Source organism: Talpa europaea (assembly GCF_964194135.1).
Source record: "Talpa europaea genome assembly, chromosome: 12".
Classification (NCBI taxonomy): Eukaryota; Metazoa; Chordata; class Mammalia; order Eulipotyphla; family Talpidae; genus Talpa; species Talpa europaea.
The window spans coordinates 79,504,115-79,527,247 of record NC_140079.1 but is presented as its reverse complement, the minus strand read 5'-3'; the positions used below and the strand labels follow the sequence as shown (position 1 = coordinate 79,527,247).

Here is a 23,133-nt window from a genome sequence, read left to right as displayed (position 1 = left end):
TGGAGGGCTGGGGATGCAGAGGCTATGATGGCAGCACCCCAAGCCCGCCACCACTACCAGCAGCCATCGGGGGCCACCAGGCCCACCCCTGCCCTCCACCCCCAGCAGGAGTCCCCAGAGCTGCAGCAGTCACAGCAGATTTATTGTCAGCAACAGAGCACCACGGTGCTCCTCCCAGGGGGCACAGCCAGTGGCAATGAGGGGAGTGAGTGGGGTGGTGGCCAGGAGGAGGATGCTGAGGTCAAGGCCTGGTCTCCTGGGGCACTGTGTTCCCTCCTGCTTCTCTAAGACCAAGGAGCGAGAGTTCATCTGAACATGGACCTTCCTAGGGTGGTTTCTGACTGGGTCTGCCCTGGGCAGGAGCAGAGGATCCCTGGGGTGGGGGGGCAGGGGGTGGGCAGGGGGTCTGTGCTAGCAGGAACAATGGCTGCAGGAGCAGTTAGTCCTCCAAGAAGCAGGAGCCCCCAGAAAGCCCTAGAGATTTCTAGTGGACCACAAAAGGTTAAAATCTGGTCAGCTCTGAATTTCTAGACACCCTGGTCACTGCTTCCCTCAATTCACCACACCCAAGGGAGATCCAGGCCTTGCACCCCAATGAGAGGGACTGAGGTAAAGGGCCCAGAATGCACTGGAGTCTCCAAGCACCTGGTGAGGACAAAGCATGGGGCAGGCCTCATGTCTGCAGCTCCCGGAGGCGGTTCGGCTCTGAGGGCAGGCAGCCAGCAGGACTGGTGGTGTGGGCCTCCCGGAGGGCCTGTAACACCTGGAGCAGCTGGGCCAGCGGGTCCCTGGGGGCTGGAGGCAGACGTGGAGTGAGGGCAGAGCAGGCAGGGTCTGACCTCCTAGCATCTTTCCCATAGCACCCTGCAGAAGGCTCAGATCACCTTGAGTCCAGACGGGAGACACCTACCTTCACCAGGGTCTGTATGCTCTGAGCCTGCCTCTGCACCTGCACTCAGCTTCTGGTGCTTCTCCCTGTGGGGGAAGACAGAGGGCGGGCTCTGAGTGCCCTTGCTACCAAGGCTGGGTGACCCAGTGTGGGCCTCCTGAGCTGGGAAGGCCTGCTGGGGGTGAGCGGGGCTAGCTATGGGAGGAAACAGGAATGGGGTTGGTCATCTCCCATTCTCTCTCTTGCAGCAACCTCCTCTCATCTTCCCCACCCCTCCAACTGCAGCTCAACAAAAGGCACTCCCCAACTGTAGGCCTCCCCAAGAATTCTAGAACAGGTCTTCCTTCCAAGGAGATGTCACTTTGGCAGGTGCATGAGAAACTTCTATGACCCCCTTAACTGCCTAGAAGAATGGCATTACCCAGAACCAGGAGTAAATGGCACGTATCAATGAGTGCCATAAGCTTCTGCAGTGACGGTCAGGGAAGAAAGGCCTCTCTGATAAGGAGGCATTTGAACAGAAGCCTGAACCAGGTGAGGGAACAAGTCACATGAGCACTGGGGAAAAGTCTTCAGACAAAGGACACAGCAAGTGCTAAGGTCCTGGGGTGGGGAAGCTGAGAGACAGCAAGAAGTCAAGGCAGCTGCAACCAGCTCAGCATGGTGGGGGGCGGGGGGGCAGTGGGAGGACAGTCGGCTGAGAGCAGGCCAGCCAGGCCACACGGGGCCCTGTAGCCACAGAAGGCCTTTGGATTTTAAATGTATGGAAAATCTTGAGGGGCTTTAAGCAGGGGAGTGATGAGTGTTTTGTTTGAGAGGATCACTCTGGGGGATGTGTGGAGTGGGTCCTAGGGAGACAGGAGGAGGTAGGCAGCCCTGCCTCATCTGGGAGATGAGAGATGAGGAGGCCTTACAGACGGGTGAACTGCAGCAGAGACACGTGAGAAGGGGGAAGGTCTGGCTGGGCTTGGGAAGTAGAGCCAAGAGCTGGGCTTGCTGAGGGGCTGCATATCCACTAGGGAGGTGAGGAAGAGCAAGGAAAGCAGCCACTGCAATCACAGGGGCTTCGTGAGCGGAGACAAGGAGGTCAAAGCACGACGCCAGTGTCGTGAGGACGGAAGCAGAGACGAGAGCAACAGCACTGAAGATGGAGGAAGGGCCGCAAACCCTTTGGGTTTGGCCCATTAGACCGACTTTGTACTTCTGGCCTCTAGAACTTGGGCAGAATCAATCCATGTTGTTTCGCGTCACCACATGTGTGCTGATTTGCCAGAGCAGACAAGGCAGCCACCACAGCAGGAGCCGTGGACAGGGAGCGGGGCCTGTGGGTGGGAGGGCTGGAAGCCAGCGAGGCTGGACACGGGAGGGAGTGAGCTGGGAGGGGAGGAGGGGCTGAGCAGGCAGCGGGGGTGGTGGTCAGGACCAGGCATGGGTCCCATGGGGACCCATGCTACCCAAAGGTAGCATGAGTTTGGGTTTGGTTCCACCACCTCCTGCTTACGTGGGGACAGAGTCCCTAGCTGGTTCAGTGGCTGTGAAAACACAGTGAGTTTACACGTAGAGTGACGTTCAAATGGAGCCTGGAAAATGAGGAGGAGGAGGAAGGACAATTTCTTGGTGTGGCCTCGGGAGGGAGGACCCAGGTTGGGGGGCCAGAAGCGGAGGAGACAGGATGATGGCTGTGCCTGGTGGGGGATGAAGTCACTGAGCAGGGGCGGAGGGGAAGCCGGTGACGCAGCCACACTGCCGGAAGGAAGGTGGCCGCAGGGTGACCTGGAGGCTGCTGGGGACTGCAGCTCCCAGGGAAGCAGGTTCTAGTCTGGCGGCGAGACCCTCCGAGGGCTCTGAGTGGAGGAGGCCCTGGCTGGCACAGGTTCAGGGGAGCAGTGCTCCAGGAAGCACTGGTTCGCCTTGAAGCATCCCCACGCTGGGCCCCACTCCCACTCCCTTCCCCCCCACAGAAATTTTGAGTCAGTGGACAGGACCCAGGCATCCTGTTTTTCAAAGTTGTTTTCAAAAAGCATCTTGTTTTCTAAGTTGGAGCCAGCGCCAAGAACCACTGAGTGAGGAAGATGGCCAAATCGCTGCACCCCGAGGGCACCATGGGAAGCGTGGGCAGATGCGGAAGCAGGGTCGGCACAGGGCAAGTAACAGCCATGGCCTTTGTCCAAACATGAACCAGCCTCAGCTTGCAGAGAAGCAGAAGCCCCGCCCCAGATGGGGCTGCCAAAGGCGAGAAGGTGCTGGGCCTGATTAGAAGGGAGGGGACCAGCCACCAGAGCCTTCTTAAGGCACAATCCAGCTTTGGCCCTCTCTGGTCCCATCCCCAGGTTGCACGGGCGCTCCCTGTGGGACTCGCCGCCCCTGCACCAGCATCCTCACCGCAGTTCGGCCTCCACGCCCAGCAGGTGCCGGTAGATGAGCTGGGCCTCCAGGTCATGGTCAAGAGGGTCACTCCACTCCTGCAGGGTCACCCGCGATCGGGTCTTATCACAGCCAAGATCTGGGGGCAGAGAAAAGACAGTTGTGGGCAGGCACTGGGGGAGCTCACCTCCAGCTTCCTGGCAGCACAGACAGGGAAAGTGAGGCTAGGAACGGAGCGGTATGGACTCAGGCTCAGCTCTCCAAGGCCAGCCTCTGAGCCATGGCATAATGCGAAACCACTTAGGAGCTGGATAACTTTCCAGGAGGTGGTTGTTTGGAAGGAAGCAGGGTGCTGCCTGGGACTGCCATGTCATAGTGGGGTGAGCTGCTGGGGATTTGTGCCTTGGAATGAGCTGCCCTGACACTTGCCAGCTTTATGGGGTACCAGTCTCTTCTCATAGCACCATGGGGAGCCCCAGGGCACCAATGACAAGGGTTACCACTGTGACAGTTACAGCCAGAGGCTGCAGGTCAGGTTGACCAGCCAGTAACACCCTCTAAAGAGCCGCCACTGCTTGCCCTCACCCACTGTGCACATCAGGCTGGGCCAGGTTGGGCCGGGCAGGGGATCAGGTTCCAATGGCCCGACCATGATGGGCCCTGGGGGCAGACGCGCCACCTGTCTGGAGGCCGGGGATCCAAGTGCAGAGTCTCCTCTGCCTGGGGAGGCAGAATTTCATAAAGCAGGTGGGGATAAGGAAAGAATATTCTGAAAGTTCTACAACTGTGCTGTCTAATATGGTAGAAATTGGTTACATGAGGCTATTTAAAATGAATTAAATTTTTTTTTAAAAAGTAAGACTCAGGGGCCTCCCCGGTGGCGCAGCGGTTGAGCGCTGGGCTGCGAAGCTGCCCGTGGCCTCTGCGGCACCGGTTCGATCCCTGGCTGCCGGACGAGGGTCCCACATGGCACGCAGACCTCTCCTGCCGCCCGCTGCTCCCCTCAGCAGTGTACTTCGTCACTCTGCCTGTTCTGCTCCCCGCTCTGGCTCTGGTGGGTTCTCTCGCCCTCCCGCGCTTCTGACTGTACCCAGTGCTTGTATAAATAAATAAATAAATAAATAAATAAATAAATAAATAAATAAATAAATAAATCTTTAAAAAAAAAAAGTAAGACTCAGTTCGTTAGCAACATCAGCCACATGCCAAGTGCTCACCAGTCGCCTGTGTTCCTGGCTGGCGCACACACAGCACTGGGGGCACAGATGTGCCACTCCCTCATCACCCAGAGTTCTCGAAGTTCCTCCCTGACATCCTCTAGTGTGCAAGGCCAGGGTGTAAGGCATGTGTATGAATGGAAGCGCGCGCGCACACGCACACACACGGCTCTGGTATCACACAGGCTAACAGCAAAGAAGTTTGCAAACTCGGGGGCCTCTTCAGCTGTCGTTACAAGGAATTCCTCGTGTTCCTCGAACACTGGCTCAGCAAGAAGCTCCTTTCCTGGGTTTCCAGTAAATGAGCTCGGGACGTGCTAGGTTCAATGGTGTGAACAGGGGATGCTCAGTCCTTCAGGCCTCCGCACAGCGCTCATCACAGCACCATGTGCACACTAGGTGGCATTTCCAAACCACCTGGTCCCAGAACCCTCTCTCGGGGCATCTGGATGGGCTGGCTCAGCTGAGTTCCCACAGCGCACAGGGGCTCCAGCCAGGCCAGAGAGCCTGAGCTCCAGGGCCGGAGGCCTGGCGTGGAGGGATGCAGGGCAAGGACCCACCTGTCTTGTCCTTCTGGTGGCAGCAGCTCCACTTGTCGCCGCGAAAGACACCAGGGTGGTAGGTGCCCAGCAGGCCAGGGTTGTTGACGCTCACCTTCCGCAGTGCAGACAGCCACTGGTTCAGCTCGTTCACACACTGCAGGGGCATGGGCAGGGGGTGGCCAATGATTAGGAAGCACTCCCTCCCCGGCCCACTCGGCCACCCTGAGTGAAGGGGGACAGGCGCCCCTTTCTCCAGTAGATGTGGCCTGTGCTGGGCACAAAGCTTGGTCAGCAGAGTGTGGCCTGCATTTCAGTCACCACTGGCCCTCTGTCCCAAAAGTAAGCCCCCAGAGGACAGGGTCTCACGGGACAGGCCTGTGACCTGCTACCACCCACAGGACAGTTGCTCCAAGGAACGAGCCACATCTCATCCAGCTTCAGGCTCCTGCTCACCAGGATTCTTCCCCTAGATGTGCGAGTGGCCCCCTCACAATGTCCCTGCGCAAATGCCACCTGTCAGAGGCCCTCCCCGACAGTCCTTTGTAAAGCAGCCCCCTCTCTGCAGTGCCCCACTTGGCTTCCCTCCCTCTCGGTCTCCTTGCCCTGCAAAGGCGGGGCTGTTTTGCCTGCTGCTCTACCCCACTCCTCCATCTGGAACAGAGCCTGGGAGCTCGTAGGTGCTTCCAGGCCCTTGAGTTGTGTTTCATTCAATGACTGCTGCTTCATTAAAAAAAAATCAAGGAAAAACAATCAGCCCAGGTTGAAAGAACGACATTATTTGAGGACTGGCTTGCTTTATACTTCGTTGTAAGTATACTTTATACTTCGTTGTATACTTGCTTTATACCTCAAAGCTGGGTTTCTGAGAGCCTACCAAAGACGTTAAGTGAGCACCTATGGTACTTCTTAAATGGATGAACAACTCAACATATGAATAGAGAACTAGAAGGCAGTTTGAAAGCAGACACACACACACACACACACACACACGCAGTGAGAGAAACACGCAGTGCCAACTCAGGTATTGAAAATAGTTTCCCACAATGCATACAAGGTGAGGCGCCAAGCCACAGGGGCACACCCGTTCACGCGCAAGATCACACAAGCGAATGGAGAGACGTGGGCATGGCCTCCAGGGCCCCCAACCCCAGGAGACCAGCACCCACTGGACTCACATCAGCCCTCACACTCCCCGCTGTGCCTGATGTGGCTGGAAAGGAGGTAGATTTATTCCTCATTACTGCCTGCCCAGGCAGACTCCCACAGCACAGCACCCCCTCCCTGCGGGGGGCCCTCCACATGTCCGCACCTTGCACTGCAGGTAGGCCGTCTGGGGCCTGCCTGCGTCGTCCGTGTAGATGACCTGCATGACATGCGAGCTGCCAAAGCTCTTCTCCTCCACTTTTTCTGCTGCCTGGATGTTAGCCAGCTTGATGAGGGCACTTTTCTGGGGCAGGCAGAAGAAGGGGTGTCAGGGACCCAGGGGGCCACTTTGCTTCCTATCTCTAGGCCTCAGTCCCCCGTCTGCAGCACCAGGGGTTGGCGTGGGTAACCCAGAGTATCTGTATTTCCCGGAAGCCTGCTCCTGAGAGACCTCAGCCAGGACAGAGTGCAGACAAATGGTGAGCAAGGGCCTGGCCTCCCTCAGGGCCTAAAACTTCTGTGAGGGCTGAGCTCTGGAAAGTCTCTGGACACCAGGCATTCTCCAGGACTAAGGAATAACACCCTCTGCAGACCAAGCCCCCTGCCTTTGCAGTTATTAACTTCATACCTTTCCTCTAAATTCATAGCCCTCCTCCCGCCCCTCCGCCATCATCATCAAGTCTGATGAGATACAAATGCGGCAGTGAGAAACTTGGATCCCAAAGAGCCACGTCCCGGAGGATCACCCACCTGTGTGCTAAAGCTGAATCTGAGCTCCAGCCCCTGCCCCTGCTCGCCCTCATCTCTTAACACTTCCCCATCAGAGTGCACCAGGGCCCCACATCATCTGAATGCCAGCCCCCTTGGCCCTTGGGGGTAACACCCACCTGCCCCAGCCTAGCACCCAAGCCACCATCCCTGCCGGCCTCAGTGACAGCAGAGGAGCAGTGCTGTCCCGGGACGTGTGGGGAAACCTGGAGGAGACCCTGGGGACACTCATCTGAGCTGTCTCAGGGTAGGGCCTCCCCAAGGACAGAAAGAACAGCCCAGAGAACGCGCTGCCCATGCTGGGTGTGAGTGCTGGGCAGGAGGCAGTGGGAATGGTGCTGCACAGTGTCGGCTGTGCCCACAGGAGGGCAGAGCTCAATGCCAAAGAAGAGAAAGGGCCTAGAGTAAGGGAACGGAGAGCCCTGCTAGGCAGGTAACCAGGCTGAAAACGCCAGGGGACCCACGGGCCGCGCAGCTGCCAAGGGCTAAGCAGCTGAAAAATAGGAAGCCTGGAGTGTCACCCCAGGGAGATTCTTCACCCACCCCAGTCCCTCCCAGATGCTCGGGGCTGGGCTGGGCACCCCTGGCATACTGCATAAGCCTGGCTGACTGGGGGATTCAACAGGTCATCCAAGTAGCATGTCTCAGGTCTTCTTGAGAGAAGAGCACTGATGAAGGCCGGCCCAGGGAAGGAAGGCTCTGGCTAGGCCCCTGTCCTGGACCCTGAGAGAGCACACCCCATCTACTGTGGGCAAGCGGGGACCACTATCCTCACCTTATAGACCAAGACACTTCCCTGAGGTAAACAGCACCAGAACCCAAGACTCCTCCTCATCTCCCAGAGGTACCCCTGAGTTCCTCACCCCATTCATGCACCCGACTAAGAAGCCAGGGCTGGACACCACAGCCTCTGTCCGCCCTTACCCCCGGACAAAGGAGCTTTCGTATCAGTCTTAAGTGACCTTGCGGCTGACACCAGAAGGCCGGCCCTGCCTACCTTTCTACTCTGACCCTGGAGGACCCCGGGATGGGCTCCGAGTTAGGGGACAAGAGCTTCTAGGGTGATATAACCCCTGAGCCCCACGTGCCCACCTCCCTCGTTACCCACCTTGGAGCTGGGAGTTTTGGCAAAGCTGAGGGCCTCTGTGGTGAGGGAGAAGTGAAGCTTCTTGAAAGAGGAGGACATGAGGGGGCCCTTGCCCTTGGTTCTGTGGATGAAGAGCGGCCCCTCCTTCACCGGGGGTGCCTGCATGCTCAGCATCCGCTGCAGGTCCAGCTCTGCCAGGGCAGGAAGGGAGGGTGAAACGGGAGCCTGGGGGCAAGGGTGAGGACGGGGGTGGGGCAAACATGAGCAGGCCAGGCAGGCTGCGCTCACCCTCCTTCTCCTCGATGTCCACCAGCTTGGTGATGAAGTCCTTCAGTTGGGCCACACCCTGGTGCACAGTGGGCTGCAGTGGCTCCATCCAGGCCTCCTTGGCTCTGGACGCAGGAGTGTCCATGTTGCCCACGTTCTGGACCGCCTGCAGGTGACAGCAGGAAGGGCCAGGCTCTGCTGGGTCAAGGCCTGGCCACTGCACATGGCCCACCTCCGCCAAATTATGCTCCTCCTCCTGCTGTGGGAACGGGAGGCCGGGCCCCAAACTCACGGTGGTACTCCATCCCCCCATCACCCGATCAAGGGTGACCCAATCGCAGAAACTGATCCTCTGGGCCTGGTAGTTGAGCTTACTAGGGCCAAACCTGTTGGCTTTCCTCTACAGGCTTAATATCAGACCGAGCCCCAATGGGGGCCCCCACAAATACGCGCAGCCTGGGAGTAAAACGATGAGGAGTTGGAAGGCCCGGATTCACCACGGACAGGTTCAGGGATCTGGGGTCACCTGCCTCCCCTCGGGCACCTATGGTGTCTACGAGGAAGCTCCGTAAACTGTCAAGAGCCACGTGAGCGTTCGGGCGGCGTCGCCACCAGGCCTCCCGGAGCGCGGCAGGAACACCCCGCAGCCCACGGGCCGCACCTTGGCCAGCAGGAGCAGAGTGCGGCTGGAGCGCGCGTCCGCGTGCCGCTCCCGCAGGTGGAAGAGCTTGGGCGCCATGATGGCGGGGGAGAGGAAGCGCAGGCACAGGAAGCTGGTGACGGCGATGAACGGCAGGTTCTGGGGGACAGCGGGAGAGATGGGGGCTGAGGCCCCCGCCCCCCAGGCCGGGGCTCCTGACAACCCACTCCCCGTTGGCAAGATCCCGCCCTCGGGTGCCAAGACCCGCGCCTCCCCACCGCGCCCCGGGGCCCCCTCGGTCTCCACCCTACCCCGCCCCCCCACCGAGGGCGCACCTCGTGCTCGGCGCCCGGGAAGCGCTCGCGCACGCGCCGGAAGAGCTGGCGGAAGGTGGCGCGGATCCCCGCCGGGCAGGCGCGAACCGAGCGGCCGAGCGCGCTCAGCAGCGCCCCCAGGTGGGCACGCAGCGTCTGCGCGCTCTGCTCCAGCACTTCGGCCTCCGTGGGTGTGCGGTGCAGCCCCGAGCACCTGCAAGGCCCGCCGCCGACCCGCAGAGACGTGATTCAGACCGGCCTCCCGGAGACACACATGCAGAAACGCATCAGCCGAGACGGGGGCACACAGACAACGCACAGAGGGGCCAGTCATGAAGGACCATACACATACGCTTGCAGAAAGAAAGGACATGGACGCCCCCCGTCCTATCTCCACCCCGCCCCATTACCCCAGAGATTACCCCGGCCTCACCCTACATCCTTGACCTCCACTTTGCTGGGGTCCAGTTCCACGTACTTCTTCTCCTCAAACACCCTGGCAATGATGGGGCCCAGAACGCCGTGCAGGTACCGCATCCCAGCCACCTGGGGGCCACCGCGAGCCACACTGAGCCTGCCTTCCACCTCCAGCGGCCTCCCAGCCACCCTGTGCACCGGCTGTCTGCGGCACCCACCCACCAGGGGGCCAGGCACACAGGAAGGTGCTTAGCAAACTGCTGCCACGGAGTGAAGGAAGAAGGAAGGATGGGGGCTAAGATGAAATTCTTAGGCTTCATTAAAGCACCCTAGACAGAGACAGAGACTTAGATGTAAGTTGCACCTCTATCTCTTGGCCTCTCTGAACCTCAGTTTCCTCATCTATAAAACATGACCTCACCTTCAAAAAAGACTCCATGGACTTTGAGGCCAGGGAGTTGCTCCGGAACAAGGTGTTAGCCTCATCTACAAGCAGAGGAGGGGGTTGGAAGTGGAACAAGAATTTGGGGAGCGCAGAGGGCCCTGGGGACTCTGGGCTGGCCCCTCAGTAGAGTGTCCTCCCAACCCACCGTTCCCACTCTGCCTTTTGCTCTTTCCTTTCCCTCCTAATCTGAACCCGAGTTTCTCCCCTCCCTGCATCTAGGGACCTTTGGCTCTTTGCTCCCCTCTTTGCCATACCCTCAGACAGGCCGCCCCCTCCCAGGCCTCACTGGTTCGACCCAGTTCCAGCTGGAAGAGCAGGTCCAGAAAGTCCTTGGCCAGCCCCTGACCCAGGAAGAGCTTGAGCAGGTTAGTGGCCACGTCCTGGCGGCACTCGGTGCTGGTCAACTCCTCGATGAGTGGGATCAGCTGCCCTGGAGCCTGCAGGGAGCAACAAAGACAGGCAGGGCTGGAGGGCACACAGTGGACCCCAAGTGCTTCACTCTGAGGACCTCAGAGAATGGGGCTGGGTGGATTTCCCAGGGGCTGGCAAGGGGCCCCTGGGTACTGGCTAGTTCCTTACCAACCTGAGAATGTTTTCTGCTCTTCAGAGAGAGTTGAGAAAGACAGGGAGGGCAGGCATCTATCCCTGGGCCTCCCTTTCCCCCAGGGGCCCCCTCACCTGGGTACCCAGCTCCACCTCACGGCACAGCAGCTGCACCAGCGGCTGGTAGCAGCAGGAGGGTAGCACCGTCTCATCCCGCAGCCGCACCTCCAGCTGCAAGGAGCCCAGGCTGCCCCTGGAACAGGCAACCCATGACCCTGTGGCCAGGGCCCCAGGCCACCCCAGGCAGTGGCCTCCCACCTCTCCCAGGAGCCGGCTCAGCTTCCTGGCATCGTGCCACCTCCCATCCTTCACCCACGCCGTTGCTCTTTTTGGAAAGAGCCTGCCTCCATACTCATGGAAACGCCATCTATCTTCAAGGCCTGGCTCCCTGACACCTCTAGGCCCCTGGGGGCTCTGAGCCTGACCTGTGTGGACGTGTTGTCCCAGTCCCGAGCCTGAAACTCCCAGATAACAGCTCCTTCCCGCACTTGATTTACCCTGGAAGCAGATCCCCAAACTTCCTCACAGCCTTCCAGGAGAAACTAACTCAAGCAGATGAAGCAACCTGCTACATTAGCTCTCACCCCAGGCTCCCCTGCCCTGCCCTGCCTTGGCCTTGGCGGCCCTGCCCTGGTGAGGGCACTGACCAGAGCTTAACACTCTCAGGCTCCCGCTGCCCACGGCATGGCTCAGGGGCTGCTGCTCAGCGTGTGCCCTCACGCACAGGAGCAGCCCTGGGCGGGGCCCATGGAAATGCCTTGGCACTGGGCACAGCAGTCCATCCTGCCCCCGTCCTGTTGCGGGTGGAGACAGGGGTTCCTGCAGAAGACAGAGCTGAATCACCCAAGAGGGGGGCACTTCGGGTTGTGTGATGGGCAAGGCCAGAGATCTTCCTTGCTAGGGCTGCCAGATTTACCAAAATAAATTCAAGACACCCAGTTAAATTTGCATATTTTATATGTTTGTCTCAAATATTCATTGTTTATTTGAAATTCACTTTTAACTGGATGTCCTGTATTTTACCGGGCTGCCCTATCCCCAGAGAAGCTTGAGGAGATCAGAGCTACGTTCAGGGGCACCGACTCAGAGCTCTGTGGACTTGAACTCTGGTCTAAGGTCTGCAGAGAAACTCTTAAAGGGAAAGGGCACGCGGGTTTGCTCCAGAATCTTCCAGAAAGCAGGAGACCTGTACTGTGGGAAGGGCAAGGAGGTGGAATCCAGCCTGGATCAGGAACATGGGGTCGCAGCACCCACCCCTGATCAGCCCACCTGCCTGCCTAGGACAGAGCCAGCAGCCAAACCCCAGCACTTACTCTGGCCGCCGTGTCTTGGACGGGTCGGGCTGCAGTGGGAACCAGCCCTCCTCCTGCTGGGCAGCCCTCACTCTCTGGATGTTGAACACCACCTAAGGCCAGGGAAAGGGAGTACTTTTTGAGAGCCCCTGGGCTCCAGTGGGGGATGAGGGTGGAGCTCCTGGTTCTGGGGAGTCCCAGACCTCCCAAGTGCCTTCTCTGGAGAATGGCGGCCAGGCACTAAAGGCGGCAGGTGAATTGAATTAGCAGAAGCAGGTGCTCACTTTGCCCAGGAAGTCATTGCGGCTGACAAGGTCCCAGTCCCAGGCCTCCACGCACAGTGTCTCTGTGGCCCCCTCCTCCAGCTCAAACTCGAAGGTCTCGTTCCAGCGAGGGTAGCGTGATTTCTTCACTATCTGCCCAGAAAGGGGAAGGTGGGAGAGAGGCGCTGACTCTTACCAGGGCCCCCTGCAGAGCCACCTTTGGGTTCCCTGCAGGAGTCCTGATGCAGCCTCCTCTCCTGGGTCCAGGCAGAAACCCTGCAATAGCTGAGGTCAAAGCTTCCTTCCAGAACCCGCCCATTTCTCAAGTAGGGACACTGAGGCCCAGAGTGCATAAGGCATCTGTCCAAGGCCACACAGCAAAAAAGGTAGCAGGTGGCGCTAAGGACCCAGGTCTCCGTGTCCTTCCCCACAGGGCTGAGCTCATCACCCTGGCTGCTTCCCAGAGGTGAGGAAAGCAGTGTGGGCAGCTGTCAGGCTTTGCAGAGGAGCCCAGCCAGGAGTAAAAGGCAGCTGAGGCCTCAGGGGTTGGTACAGAAGGGTTGGGACCCCCTCTACACTCTCAGAGAGGTCACCCCGCTTTTCTGAGCCTCCTCTGTAGAAAGGCAGTCCCAGCCTGATCCCAGGTGATGGTGAGAGCTGGTGAGGCAGCAGGGCCCGCACAGGGGCCTGAGCCTCTGGCCCCTCCCAGCCCACGGGTCTCCTCTCCTCACCGAGGTCTCCTGTGTCCGGCTGTTGTAGCGCACTCGGACAAAGGGGTCAGATGCGCCATTCCGGTCCTTGGGGGCCAGGTCCCTGAGGCGGGTGGGGGGCAGAACAGCTACTTGTCACCCAAGCCCCTCCCCCACTCAGGCCATCACCCATCTCTGTGGCTGGGAAGGCCTGGGTGGGCCTGGGCTTGTCCTGCCCCGGGTGAGTTAGGTGACAGCAGACAGCAACTCTTCCTTTTCTGGGCTAATTCCCACAGAGATCACCCCACGAGCCCCCATGTGGCATGCACACCAGGGCAAGGACTCCTCAAGAGGTCACAGCTCCTTCCTACTAGCCCACAGCAGGGCAGTTGCTACACCTGCTCTGGGGGCTGGGGGAGGCGGGTGCAGAGAGGAGCAGCCTGGCTGTGGGCCCCTCTGTCCCCAGGGGAGCCATAAGCAGAGGCTGCCTCGCTGAGCCTCAGTTTTCTTATTGTGAAATGTAGAAGATATGCCATAAAGGAGATATGAGCTTCTAGAAGGCCTGTCCCCACAACATCCCCCTTCTTCGGGGGCCTGGGTGAGCAGCCCTTGCTCCACAGATGGTCCTTTACAAAGCCCAGATCTGGGCGCCACACCCCAAGCCTAGAGCCTTGCGTGGAAGAACAAAGTCCACCCCTCTTCCATTTGCTATTTTATTTTCTGCTCTTTTCTGTATCTGAAGTTTTAAGGCTCTCATGTCTGCTTTTCTGTGCCCCTCACTACTGTCTCACAGAATTCCAGGGCTCAGCCTTGAGGATCTGCCCAGAAAGAAGAGGACAGAATGTTCTTTCTCCTTCTGTAGCAAAGGCAGCTTCTTGTGCTGCCTCAGAATTCCAGCAGGAGGCTGAGCTGAGGACAGAGTCCCCCCCACACAGTCTAAAGAAAGGCCGGCACAGACCCTTCCTCCACTAGGGCCTGGCTAGGCGGTGGCCGCCTGGCTCAGCTACTATGTCCCCAACAGTCGTGTGCGTGCCTGGTGCTGTCAGAGGCGGCTGAGGAAGGAGGAAGTGGGTGAGCAGGGGTGTGAGAGTGACCGAGCGTGAGGGCTGTGACTGTGACTCTGCCCGAAGCCGACTGTTTCCATCTGACTGTGCCTCTTCCCATTCCAGCCCCAAGACAGAAAACAGCTGGAGCGCCACTGTCCTCATCGCAGGAGAGAACCTTCTCCCGGAGAGCAAGATGGGGCGCACGCGGCGGGGGCACACTCCTCCACAGGTGCTGTTGGCCGGAGGCCGGGGCTGCCCTCCCCCCATCCCGAGGCAGGCTAGGAACGCTGAGAAGGGCTGCAGCCTGAACGGAAGGCGCTTCTCTTGGCGTGTGTGTGACTCACACCCAGGCCCAGACAGGAGTGGAGCCTGCAGCTAAAAATATCTGGGGGCAGGGGTTCCTGGTCACAGGTGACTCAGGCACACAGGGCCAGCACCCACCTTCCCATCCAAGTCACTGTCCCTTCTGGGGAGAACCCCACCTCTCCCATCTGAAGATTTTCAGCAACTCTTTTTACTCCCTCCCTACAGCCCCCAAGGAACACACACACACACACACACACACACACACCGCCCCTCCCCCCAGGTCAGGTTCATATTGGCATTCAACCCTGGGAAGCCCAGTCTTGGCATTAGGAGTGCACAGCCAGGGTTGAGTCCCTTCACCCACGGCTCCATCATGCCCCAGTTCCATCACTGGAACGCCGTCCCATCCCCTAAGGTGCGTGTCCTTCTCAGTGGATCACCCAAGAAATGCCTCTAATCTTCTGGAGGGCAGGCTTTGATGGGAGCAGGTGCTGGGAGGTGGGGTGGGGACCAGGAGACCCAACATCTAAGACGGTGGCTCTACTTTCTCGCTGCCCCCCACCCAGTCCCCCACATCTCACCTGGCCTCTAGTACTGAGCAGCGCAGCCGGCAGCCCCGGGTCCCTGGTATCACCTCCAGCCGCAGGTGGATCTCGCCCTGCACCTCCTCATCAGGGTCGACTTCCATCAGGTGGGCCCACCCACTGAAACCTGCGGGGCTGTGGCTCAGGCGGGTCCCTCCCACCCCCTTTGCCCTCAGCCCCACCAGGCACCATGTGGTCCCTCCACCATCCCCTTGGAATCCTCTCAAAATCCTGTGAGGCAGGGGCTGTTACCCCTGTGACGGAAGGGGAAACTGAGGCTCAGAAGCTGAGCAACAGCAGTTGCAAGGGCAGGGATTGGAATTCAAGTCTGGCGACCCAGGACCTCTGTCATCATTGCGCCGTGCACGCCGCATCTGGTCACCCTGATCCTAAGTCATCCTAGGACGCCTCCTCTGTCCTCAGTTTCAGAGGGAGTGGCTCTCATCTGTGGCTGCCAGGAGGAAGGCCTGGCCCCAGGTGGGGAAGCAACAAGGGGCCCGAAGGGGCTGGCTGGGGCCATGGACTGGAGAGGCTGCTGGCCTGGCAGAGGCCAAGAGACTCAATGAGTCAGCAGAGTCCCTCGCCCCGCTCGCCGGCCCTGGCCTGCCTCCTAGATGGGAGCAGGTGTTTGCCGGGGTGCACACACGAGTCACAGGGGCTTGAGCCCGCAGACCATGAGCATCTAAGTGCTGCAGGTTTGAACCCCCATCAGCAGGGGACTCACCCCCAAAAAGGCAGCGCAGCCTAAGGCCACACGGCAAGGGTGGCACAGGGCTGACTTCTCTAAACAGTGTCAGAATCCCAGGAACCATCCAAGGGGCTGTCTAGCCTCCACCAGCTTTGGCTCGACCCCTCTGATTCAAGGCAGACTGGTACCAGGGCCCAGGCCGAGGGACCCCACAGGCCCAGAGGAGCCAGCTTGACTGAGTCCCAGTGGACCACTAGCCAAAGGTCCTGCACCCCAGCAAGGGAGCATGAGGAGGCCTTCCTCTGCCTGCAGAGGCCTCTCAGGGGGATGCACTCCCAGCCCAGGGGCAAAATGGGACACAGGGGCCAGAGGTGGTATGCAGATGGCACAGGACTTTCTGGGGAGGGTGGAAATGGCTTTTCATTGATAAGCATGAGACCTGAAGTACCTCGAGGAGGGATCTCTGAATGAAGCGGGAAGGCTGGAGACTGAACTCACCAGTGAGGGGACAGAGGATGGTGTCCAGGGGAAGGGAAACAGGAGCAGGCTGGGGGCTCCCTCCTGGGGATCTTACCCTTGGGGTGCGCGGCCAGGGTGTCCCTCGTAAGGCAAACCTTCCCGATAACGTCATCCCGGCTGGAAGGTGGAGATGGAGCCGGAGCTGGGCAGGGCTCTGCAGGAACCCTGGGACCCCTTCCACCCAGCTCAGGTCCCCTTGGGGAGCAGGGAGGTCAACACTCCAGTCACTTACAGGAACCTGTCAGAGCAGGACGCATGGCCCTGTCGTAGGCCCTGGACGCTGGACACTCATGGGCATGCGATAAGCTTCTGCACATGGACGGCTTTGTGTGTCCACACACGCCAAGTTCAAGCTTTCCAGGTACCCACTTCCTAGCTCGAATCCCCATGTCCACACAGCACAGGGCACACAGCATGTCTTCCCACACATGGCCACATAGGATGGGGTGCAAGCATGGTGAACACACACCTCTGACTCACACCCTGAACCCTGCACCCTTGCCCACCCTCAGGGGTTCCCCTCGCTCCAGGCCACAGAGGATGCAATGTGACCAGCAGTCCCAGCAGCGCAATGGGCCAGGGAGGGGCAGATGGTGGGTCCAGAGCCAGCTAAAGAACGGGGACCCACCTGAGGGCATCCTCGTCCATGACGTAGAAGGCTACCGCATGGAAGGTGGGTGGCAGGTGCACTTGATACTCCTCACCCCAGAAGGGGCACAGGGTCTTCCACACGGTGGCTGTCCTACAGGAGAGGACGCTGAGCGCCTGTCCAGGCCCCTGGCAGGCCCCAGGCTGTGGGAGTCGAGCCAGCCTTTCCCCACATTCCCCCTTCCAACCCCTTAAACAAGTGGCTGTGCTGTTTGATGGTTTGCCTCGTCCCACACCCCACCACCAATCATTCCCTTGTGACCTGGGCGGGGCTAGGGCTGCATCTGTCAGGCCACTTCACATTTGGGGAAACTGAGACCAGAGTTGGCAGTAGCTGTCCTCAAGTCACTCGGCAGGACAGTGGCGGAGCATGGACCAGAAGCCTGGCCTCCCCATCTCGCCCCAGCTCCTGATGCTGAACAGACTGATTGGAGGTGGAGGCGGGGGGCTGGCCTCGCTGATTCTACAGCCAGATAATCCTGACTATAGAGAGCCTGACGCAGAGACATCTTACTTGGGCAGGGTCTCACCCAGCTCTGGCCAAAGCCCCCAGAATCAGAGCCTTCCCCTCATGGAAGCCAGCAGGGAATGCGGGCAGGGCAAACCGCCACCAAGGACGCAGGTGAAGGCTTAAGCTTCACTCCAACCGCTGGTTAGGCAGGTCACGAACTCTGGGGCCTTGGTGTCCCTGTTTGTCATGTCCCTCTCCCTGGTGTCCAGGGTTCAAAGAAAGTCTGGGGACAAGGCTGGGGCCTGGCCTGCGGGCAGAAAGAAGTGTGAGTCACTAGGCCTTGGCTAGCGGTCCAGGGGGAGTCAGGTGAGCAGACCCAGGGAGCAGCCCTGGCCACCAACACGGAGGTGAGAGCTGGGTTAGGAAAGGGACTGAACAGCAAAGACTGCCCAGAACTGTGGAGCCCAGGGGGGAAGGAATGTTCAGGGGAAGGAGGGGGTACAGGCTAGGGATGCCCAGCCTGGGGAGGAGCAGCCGTTTGGGGGCTATCCACTGGGGGACCCGCAGGGAGAGTGGTCCCTGCGAGTGAAATTCAGGGAGGGGAGAAGGGAAGAGCTCATGTTTTGGGATCAGCCAGCCCTGGGTTTGAGTCTGGCTTTGCCATTTATTAGGTGTGTGACCCCGGACAAGTTAGTCTCTCTGAGCCTCAGTTTCCTCGTCTGTAAATGGGGCTTAATGATGTCCTCCCTAGCTCATTTTAAATATTAAATACTCTGGAAAAGGCTCAGCGCAGGGCTGGGCACAGCATGCCGCAAGGTGACAAGTGTTCCTTTCCATCACCCTCTCCTCATCATCCTTCTCTCTTGGAGTTGCAATGATTATAAAGAGGAACAGAGTGGGGGAGAGCCCTTGGGAAGGTGCCAAGATTCCAGTAATTAGAGAGGAGTTACAGGCTCATCTGGGCATGATGGGGGGTGGGTGTGGGGAGAGGGGCCAGGGAATTAGATGCTCCAAGCACTGCCCATCTCTGTTCAAATTTTACACTCCCTTCCAACCCCCAGCTGTGTGCTTGGGAACCCCCGGGGAGGAAGGGAACCCCACACACCACACGGGCCCTCAGTCCTGGGGGGGGGGTGGTACCTGATGATGGGCTCATTGTCCACCTTCACGATGCAGTAGGGGTCACTGCTGCCATTGCTGCCATCACACAGACAGGGAGGGGTGGTCAGGTGGGGGCAGGGCCGAGGGTGGGGCTGCCTAGGCTGCCCCCCTCCCGCTGCCCCACCTTCAGTGGCCCCAGGAAAAGGACAGTCCACACGGAAGCACTGGGTCCTGGGGTGGGAGCCAGGCTCTGAGGCCAAAAGCCAAAACGACTCCCTCAGTCCGGGAGGTGGTAGGAGAGGAAAGGCAGGACCCTGCCATGGTGGGCAGGCGGGGCTGCAGGGGTTTCTCCTGCCAGGAACGGCCCTCTCCTTCCTGCCCACTCCCCGCGCCCCCAGGAGGACAGAAACCACTGTCACAACAGGGCCCCTGCAACAGCCCAGGCAAGCCACGACACCCCTACCCTCAACACCTCCATCAGTGCCTTTCTCTCCCCGCTGAGGCCCTGCTCCTGCTCGTCCCCCTGCCCTCCTCCTTCCTCAGCCCTCCCCGTCCCCTGCCATGCCCTCCCCAGAATATTCCCCTCCATCCCAACACTGCTACTCGCCTGGGCTGCGCCCCTGCCTGACAGTGAGCTACTGCGGGCGGGGGCCCCTTCTCTGTCCCCAGGACCCAGGACAGGGCTTGGCACAAGACAGGGTCCTGCAAAGTGTTTGCCGAACGGATGAACGAATGAGTAAATGAACACATGTGGGACGCAAACCCGGGACGGGTCAGTTCCACCTGCCTTGCTGCGGGCTGGGGAATTCTGGGGACTGAGAACAGCCTCCAGCCTGGGCGGGGCTGGTGCGAAGGCAGGGGGGTTGGGAGGGGGATGGACTGCCGCCAGAAGTGCCCTTCAGGCCTGGTATCCATAAAAACGAAATGTATTTGCATGTGGAAGCTGGGGAATTCCAAGCGCTGCTTCCCTTCACAAAAGGGGCTCCTCTGGGGAAGGAAGCAGCTCCAGACAAGCGTCTCCCTAGGTTCTCAGCTGAGGGGGAGCGGCTGCCAAGACTGGCGACCCACCTGAGCCGCTGTAATGCCAGCTCACAGGGTGGTCACCCTGGGTGCTTAATAGACGGGAGCACTGCCTGAGACTGCTTGCTCCTCAGCCCGTCACCCCCGCCCCATCATAGAGCCCTCTCCTTCAGAGAGCCCCTTGGGAATACCCCCACTTACACCCACCACCCCAAAGCAGGGGACTCCAGGTCTTGAGCAATCAGACCCCTGTGCTGGGCTGGGCAACAATGCCCAGGAGCTAGCTGCCGGGATACTTGAACAAGGAGGTCAGGGGAAGGAGGGAGATGTCAAGGTGGGCTGTGCCCTACCCTAGGCACCTTGCCTCCTGCTTCCCCGCCTGGGGGCAGCGGAGCCTCTTATTTATCCAGTGAGCCCACCACTGCCCACTGCTCAGTTCTCAATGAATGAATCTGTGAATGAACACTGAGATTTGGGGCTCATGTTGCAGGCAGGGTCACGAGGTGGGCAAAGGCCTGGAGGCAGGAACAGATCTGGGTATTCAGGGGCAGTGAAGAGTAGGGTGGCTGGATCAGAGGGGTATGAGCGGACAGTCTCAAGAGCAGGCTAAAGCCAGATTTAAGGACCTGGGCCGTATCATGGGGCCTGTCCAGCTGCTGGGGCCTGTGCCCTCCAACCTAAGGAAGTCCCTGGGCTGATCCCCTCTCCACTTCTCCTTCCCCAAGCCTCTGGCCCAGTCTGGCTACTTGCAGGGCCTCTATATTTAGGGCCTTGGCAGTTTCCAGGCTGTAGAAGGGGGAGGATCAGGGCTAACCTCGAAATAGCCCCGGGCCCGTCCCCAGGGCCACTCGGTGTGGGAGCCAGTGGGGCACCAGTCACCATGACACTCAGCTCCAGTCCAGCTGATCCAGGCACCCAAGGATGGGAGATGGTGGGAGGAAGCATGATGGGAACAGGCAGGCTGAGCTTCTGGCAATAGGGAGCACAGCTGTGCTCTGTGCCCTTAAGAGGACTAAAGACTCTTGAAGTGGCTGGGAGGCAGGTAGCAGCTGTATGATGACAATTCCCTTGCCAGTCAATTTGGACCACAATGACAGGTGGTGAGCCTCCTGTCCTTAGAAGTGTGCAAACCCCAGCTGGAAGGGATGCCACTCAGGAGGCAGGCTGGGGGCCGACGAAGGACAGGGAGGCAGGCTTACCACCCCCTCTGCCGCCAGCACTCAGTGAGGGCCTCCTGAGGTCTCCTGCATCCCTACAGACACATGCTCTCTATGGCACTTGTGATGCCCATGGCAAGCTTGCAACCTCGGTCTAGTTAGACTTCTTGGCTGATCAGCAGCAGAGTGGGTTTGAAATCTGACTTCTCCACCTGCCCGCTGCATGGCCTCAGCAAATGACTTCTACATCCTGAGCCTGTTTCTCCAACCCCAGACTGTGCTTATCTACCTCCTAGGGCTAACAAGAGGATGGAATGGAAAGGTCTTCAACACCTCCTCTTCTCCCCTACCATGGACTGGGTGTCCTGAGGGATACCCATTACGCCAAGACAAATGAGTCATGGTTCTTACCCTCAGTCATGTGGGGCAGGAAGCCCAGGAAGGAGAAGTTGCTACCAAGGGCTTTGTCCTAATTCCAGTTGACCCAAAGTGCTGAAGGGCACAGAAAAGGGGGCAATGAACCCTGCCCCAGAGCACCAGGGAAAGCCCTGGAGAGCAGAAGCTTGAAAGGGACCCTGAAGGTTGAGTAGGAGTTTTCTGGAGGACTCAGAAGGGGAGCACTGGAAAACAGAAAGCTCCAAATGTGCAAAAGCAGGGCTGTGAGAGGCAGCAGGCCAAATGTGAAGGACTGAGGGGGCACAGCTGGGTTTAAGAGATGGTTGACATGTCAGAGCTGTGTGCACCAGCCAGGCTGGGGAAGGCAAGAAGAAAGGAGATGGAGGGTGGTGAGTGGGCAGCCTGACCAGAGGAGCAAGGAAAGAGATTCCAGAGGCGGAGCCAAGAGGACTTGGCGGCCCCTCCCCCAGGGATGGTAGCACCTTGCAGAGTCCCTCGGCTAGGCAGAGGCAGGGCTGGGTGTGGAACCAGGCACCTTGACTCCAAGTGGGCACAGCTAATAGCTTCACTGCCCTGGGTTGGCAAAAGCCTGGAGCCGGGCACCTGGACCAACACAGCGGGGTTGGGAAGGGAGGTGACAGGCGGAGGGGCTGCTCCTCCCAACCGCCACCAGCCAGAGGAGGCCAGGCTGACCTAGTTACTGGTGCCAACATGGAGAAGCTTACAGGCTGAGGGCGAGACCAAGACCCTTCTCAGAGCTCATTTGCCTCCCCCCCCAGAGACCACATTCCCCGTTTTGCCTAACCTCATGCCTAGCACAGAAACCCACCTAGAGATAGCCTGCCCAGCCCCTCCCTCACCCATTGCCATGGCAACTGCAGAGCCTGGCCTCATCAGGCCCAGGGGGCCTTGAACTGGAACTGCTTCTGTGAGAGAGCAGAAGAGAGAGAGAAGGAGAGAGAGAGAGAGAGAGAGAGAGAGAGAGAGAGTGTGTGTGTGTGTGTGTGTGTGTGTAGTGGAACCTCACTGGGGCCACAGTATGTGTGTAAGAGAGTTGACCTCCCCCCTCCCCCAACATGGCTCTCCCTGCATGGTTCACCTCTTTTCTGCATCCAGGAGCCCACTGAGGCCCCCCTGGTGGGGGGTGGGGAGGCTCAGCCCAGCAGACTTCAGAGCCTAAGCTGCTTCCAGACACGCTTTTCCCTAGTCACATCCTCAAAGCAGCCAATACCTCTCCAGCCTTAAGCTTTGGGTACCCACCCATCCTGTTTGAGAGTAATTCAAACCTCCAGTTAACAGAAGGGGAAAGAAACTGAGGCTTCGGGGACAAGGAGTCAATTGGAACCAAGATGGATCCGATAGAACAGCTCAGCACTGGGACCTCCTGAGAAGGTGGACCAGGATTCCTGAAACCTCCTCAAACCTGGCCAGGAGCCAGGGAAAGCCCTAGATGTCAGCACTTGTTAGGAGCCCTAGACTCAAGACCGTGCTGTCACCTGGAGCCTGCAAGTCAGGTCTCTGAGTCTAGGTTTCCTCATCTGTAGATTAAAGTAAGAAATGCCTTGCAGGGGTGGCTGTGAGGGTTAAGGCGATGGCTGAGGGCACAAACAACAGTTCCCACTCAGCCACCCTCTTCCCCGCTCCCCAACTTGCACAGGCCCTGGGTCTCGGCTAGGACTTCCCTCTTCACACTGGTTTCCCTCCAAGTGCACAGCAGGAAGCCCTGGACAGCCCCAGGGCCGTATCCAGTGCACCCTTCGGGGTGCTACGGGTTCTGGAACTACTGAGGAAGACCCCTCGTTTCCAGAGGGCATTCCCATCCCCTGCAGCCACACCCCCGCAGCTGACCTGCAAGTCTGCCCAGCGACCTCTCTTCCCCAAGCCCAAACGCTGTCCTATCACAGCCCTTCCCCTCTAAACGCCCGAGTTCCCTCTGGCCCCCTCCCATCCGCTCCCCGCACCGCCAAGATCCCCGCCCCGCCTCCGAGTTCGGCTCTCACAGAGAGCGCCTGTCACCCCCTGTCCAGTGCTCGGTGGTCACGACAAATGTTCTCCTGTCCCCACTTCCCTGCCAGTCCCCCCACGTCCACACAAGCCATCCCCTAGCCGATGCTCTACTAGTGGGCGGCCCGTGCGGACCCCGGAAAGGTCAGGCGTAAGGGGCAGCGCCCCTCCCCGGAAAGTTGGGGCTCCCACCCACGGCCGAGCTCACATGTCCTTGGCGGGCAGGTTCTTCCCCTCCACGATGCGGATGGACAGCGAGCTGCGCTTGGCCAT

The 23,133-nt window shown here is 59.3% G+C and overlaps 1 protein-coding gene across 2 annotated transcripts; it reads right to left on the bottom strand.

The window, feature by feature from the left end:
• Nucleotides 1-673: 673 nt before the first annotated feature.
• On the bottom strand, nucleotides 674-23,133 carry RASA4B (RAS p21 protein activator 4B; the record flags this gene model as incomplete). Of its 2 annotated transcripts, XM_084249125.1 has the most annotated exons (21): nucleotides 674-795; nucleotides 911-975; nucleotides 3,272-3,392; nucleotides 5,031-5,166; nucleotides 6,322-6,459; nucleotides 8,032-8,201; nucleotides 8,299-8,443; nucleotides 8,939-9,076; nucleotides 9,253-9,445; nucleotides 9,665-9,777; nucleotides 10,070-10,134; nucleotides 10,380-10,530; nucleotides 10,772-10,889; nucleotides 12,010-12,101; nucleotides 12,273-12,404; nucleotides 12,983-13,064; nucleotides 14,874-15,003; nucleotides 16,139-16,200; nucleotides 16,712-16,825; nucleotides 18,323-18,379; nucleotides 23,069-23,133. In XM_084249125.1, 21 exons carry the CDS (start codon nucleotides 23,131-23,133, stop codon nucleotides 674-676), a joined length of 2,409 nt encoding a protein of 802 aa, XP_084105251.1. The 2 variants fall into 2 exon arrangements, with proteins under 2 accessions (XP_084105251.1, XP_084105252.1); XM_084249126.1 differs by lacking the exon at nucleotides 6,322-6,459.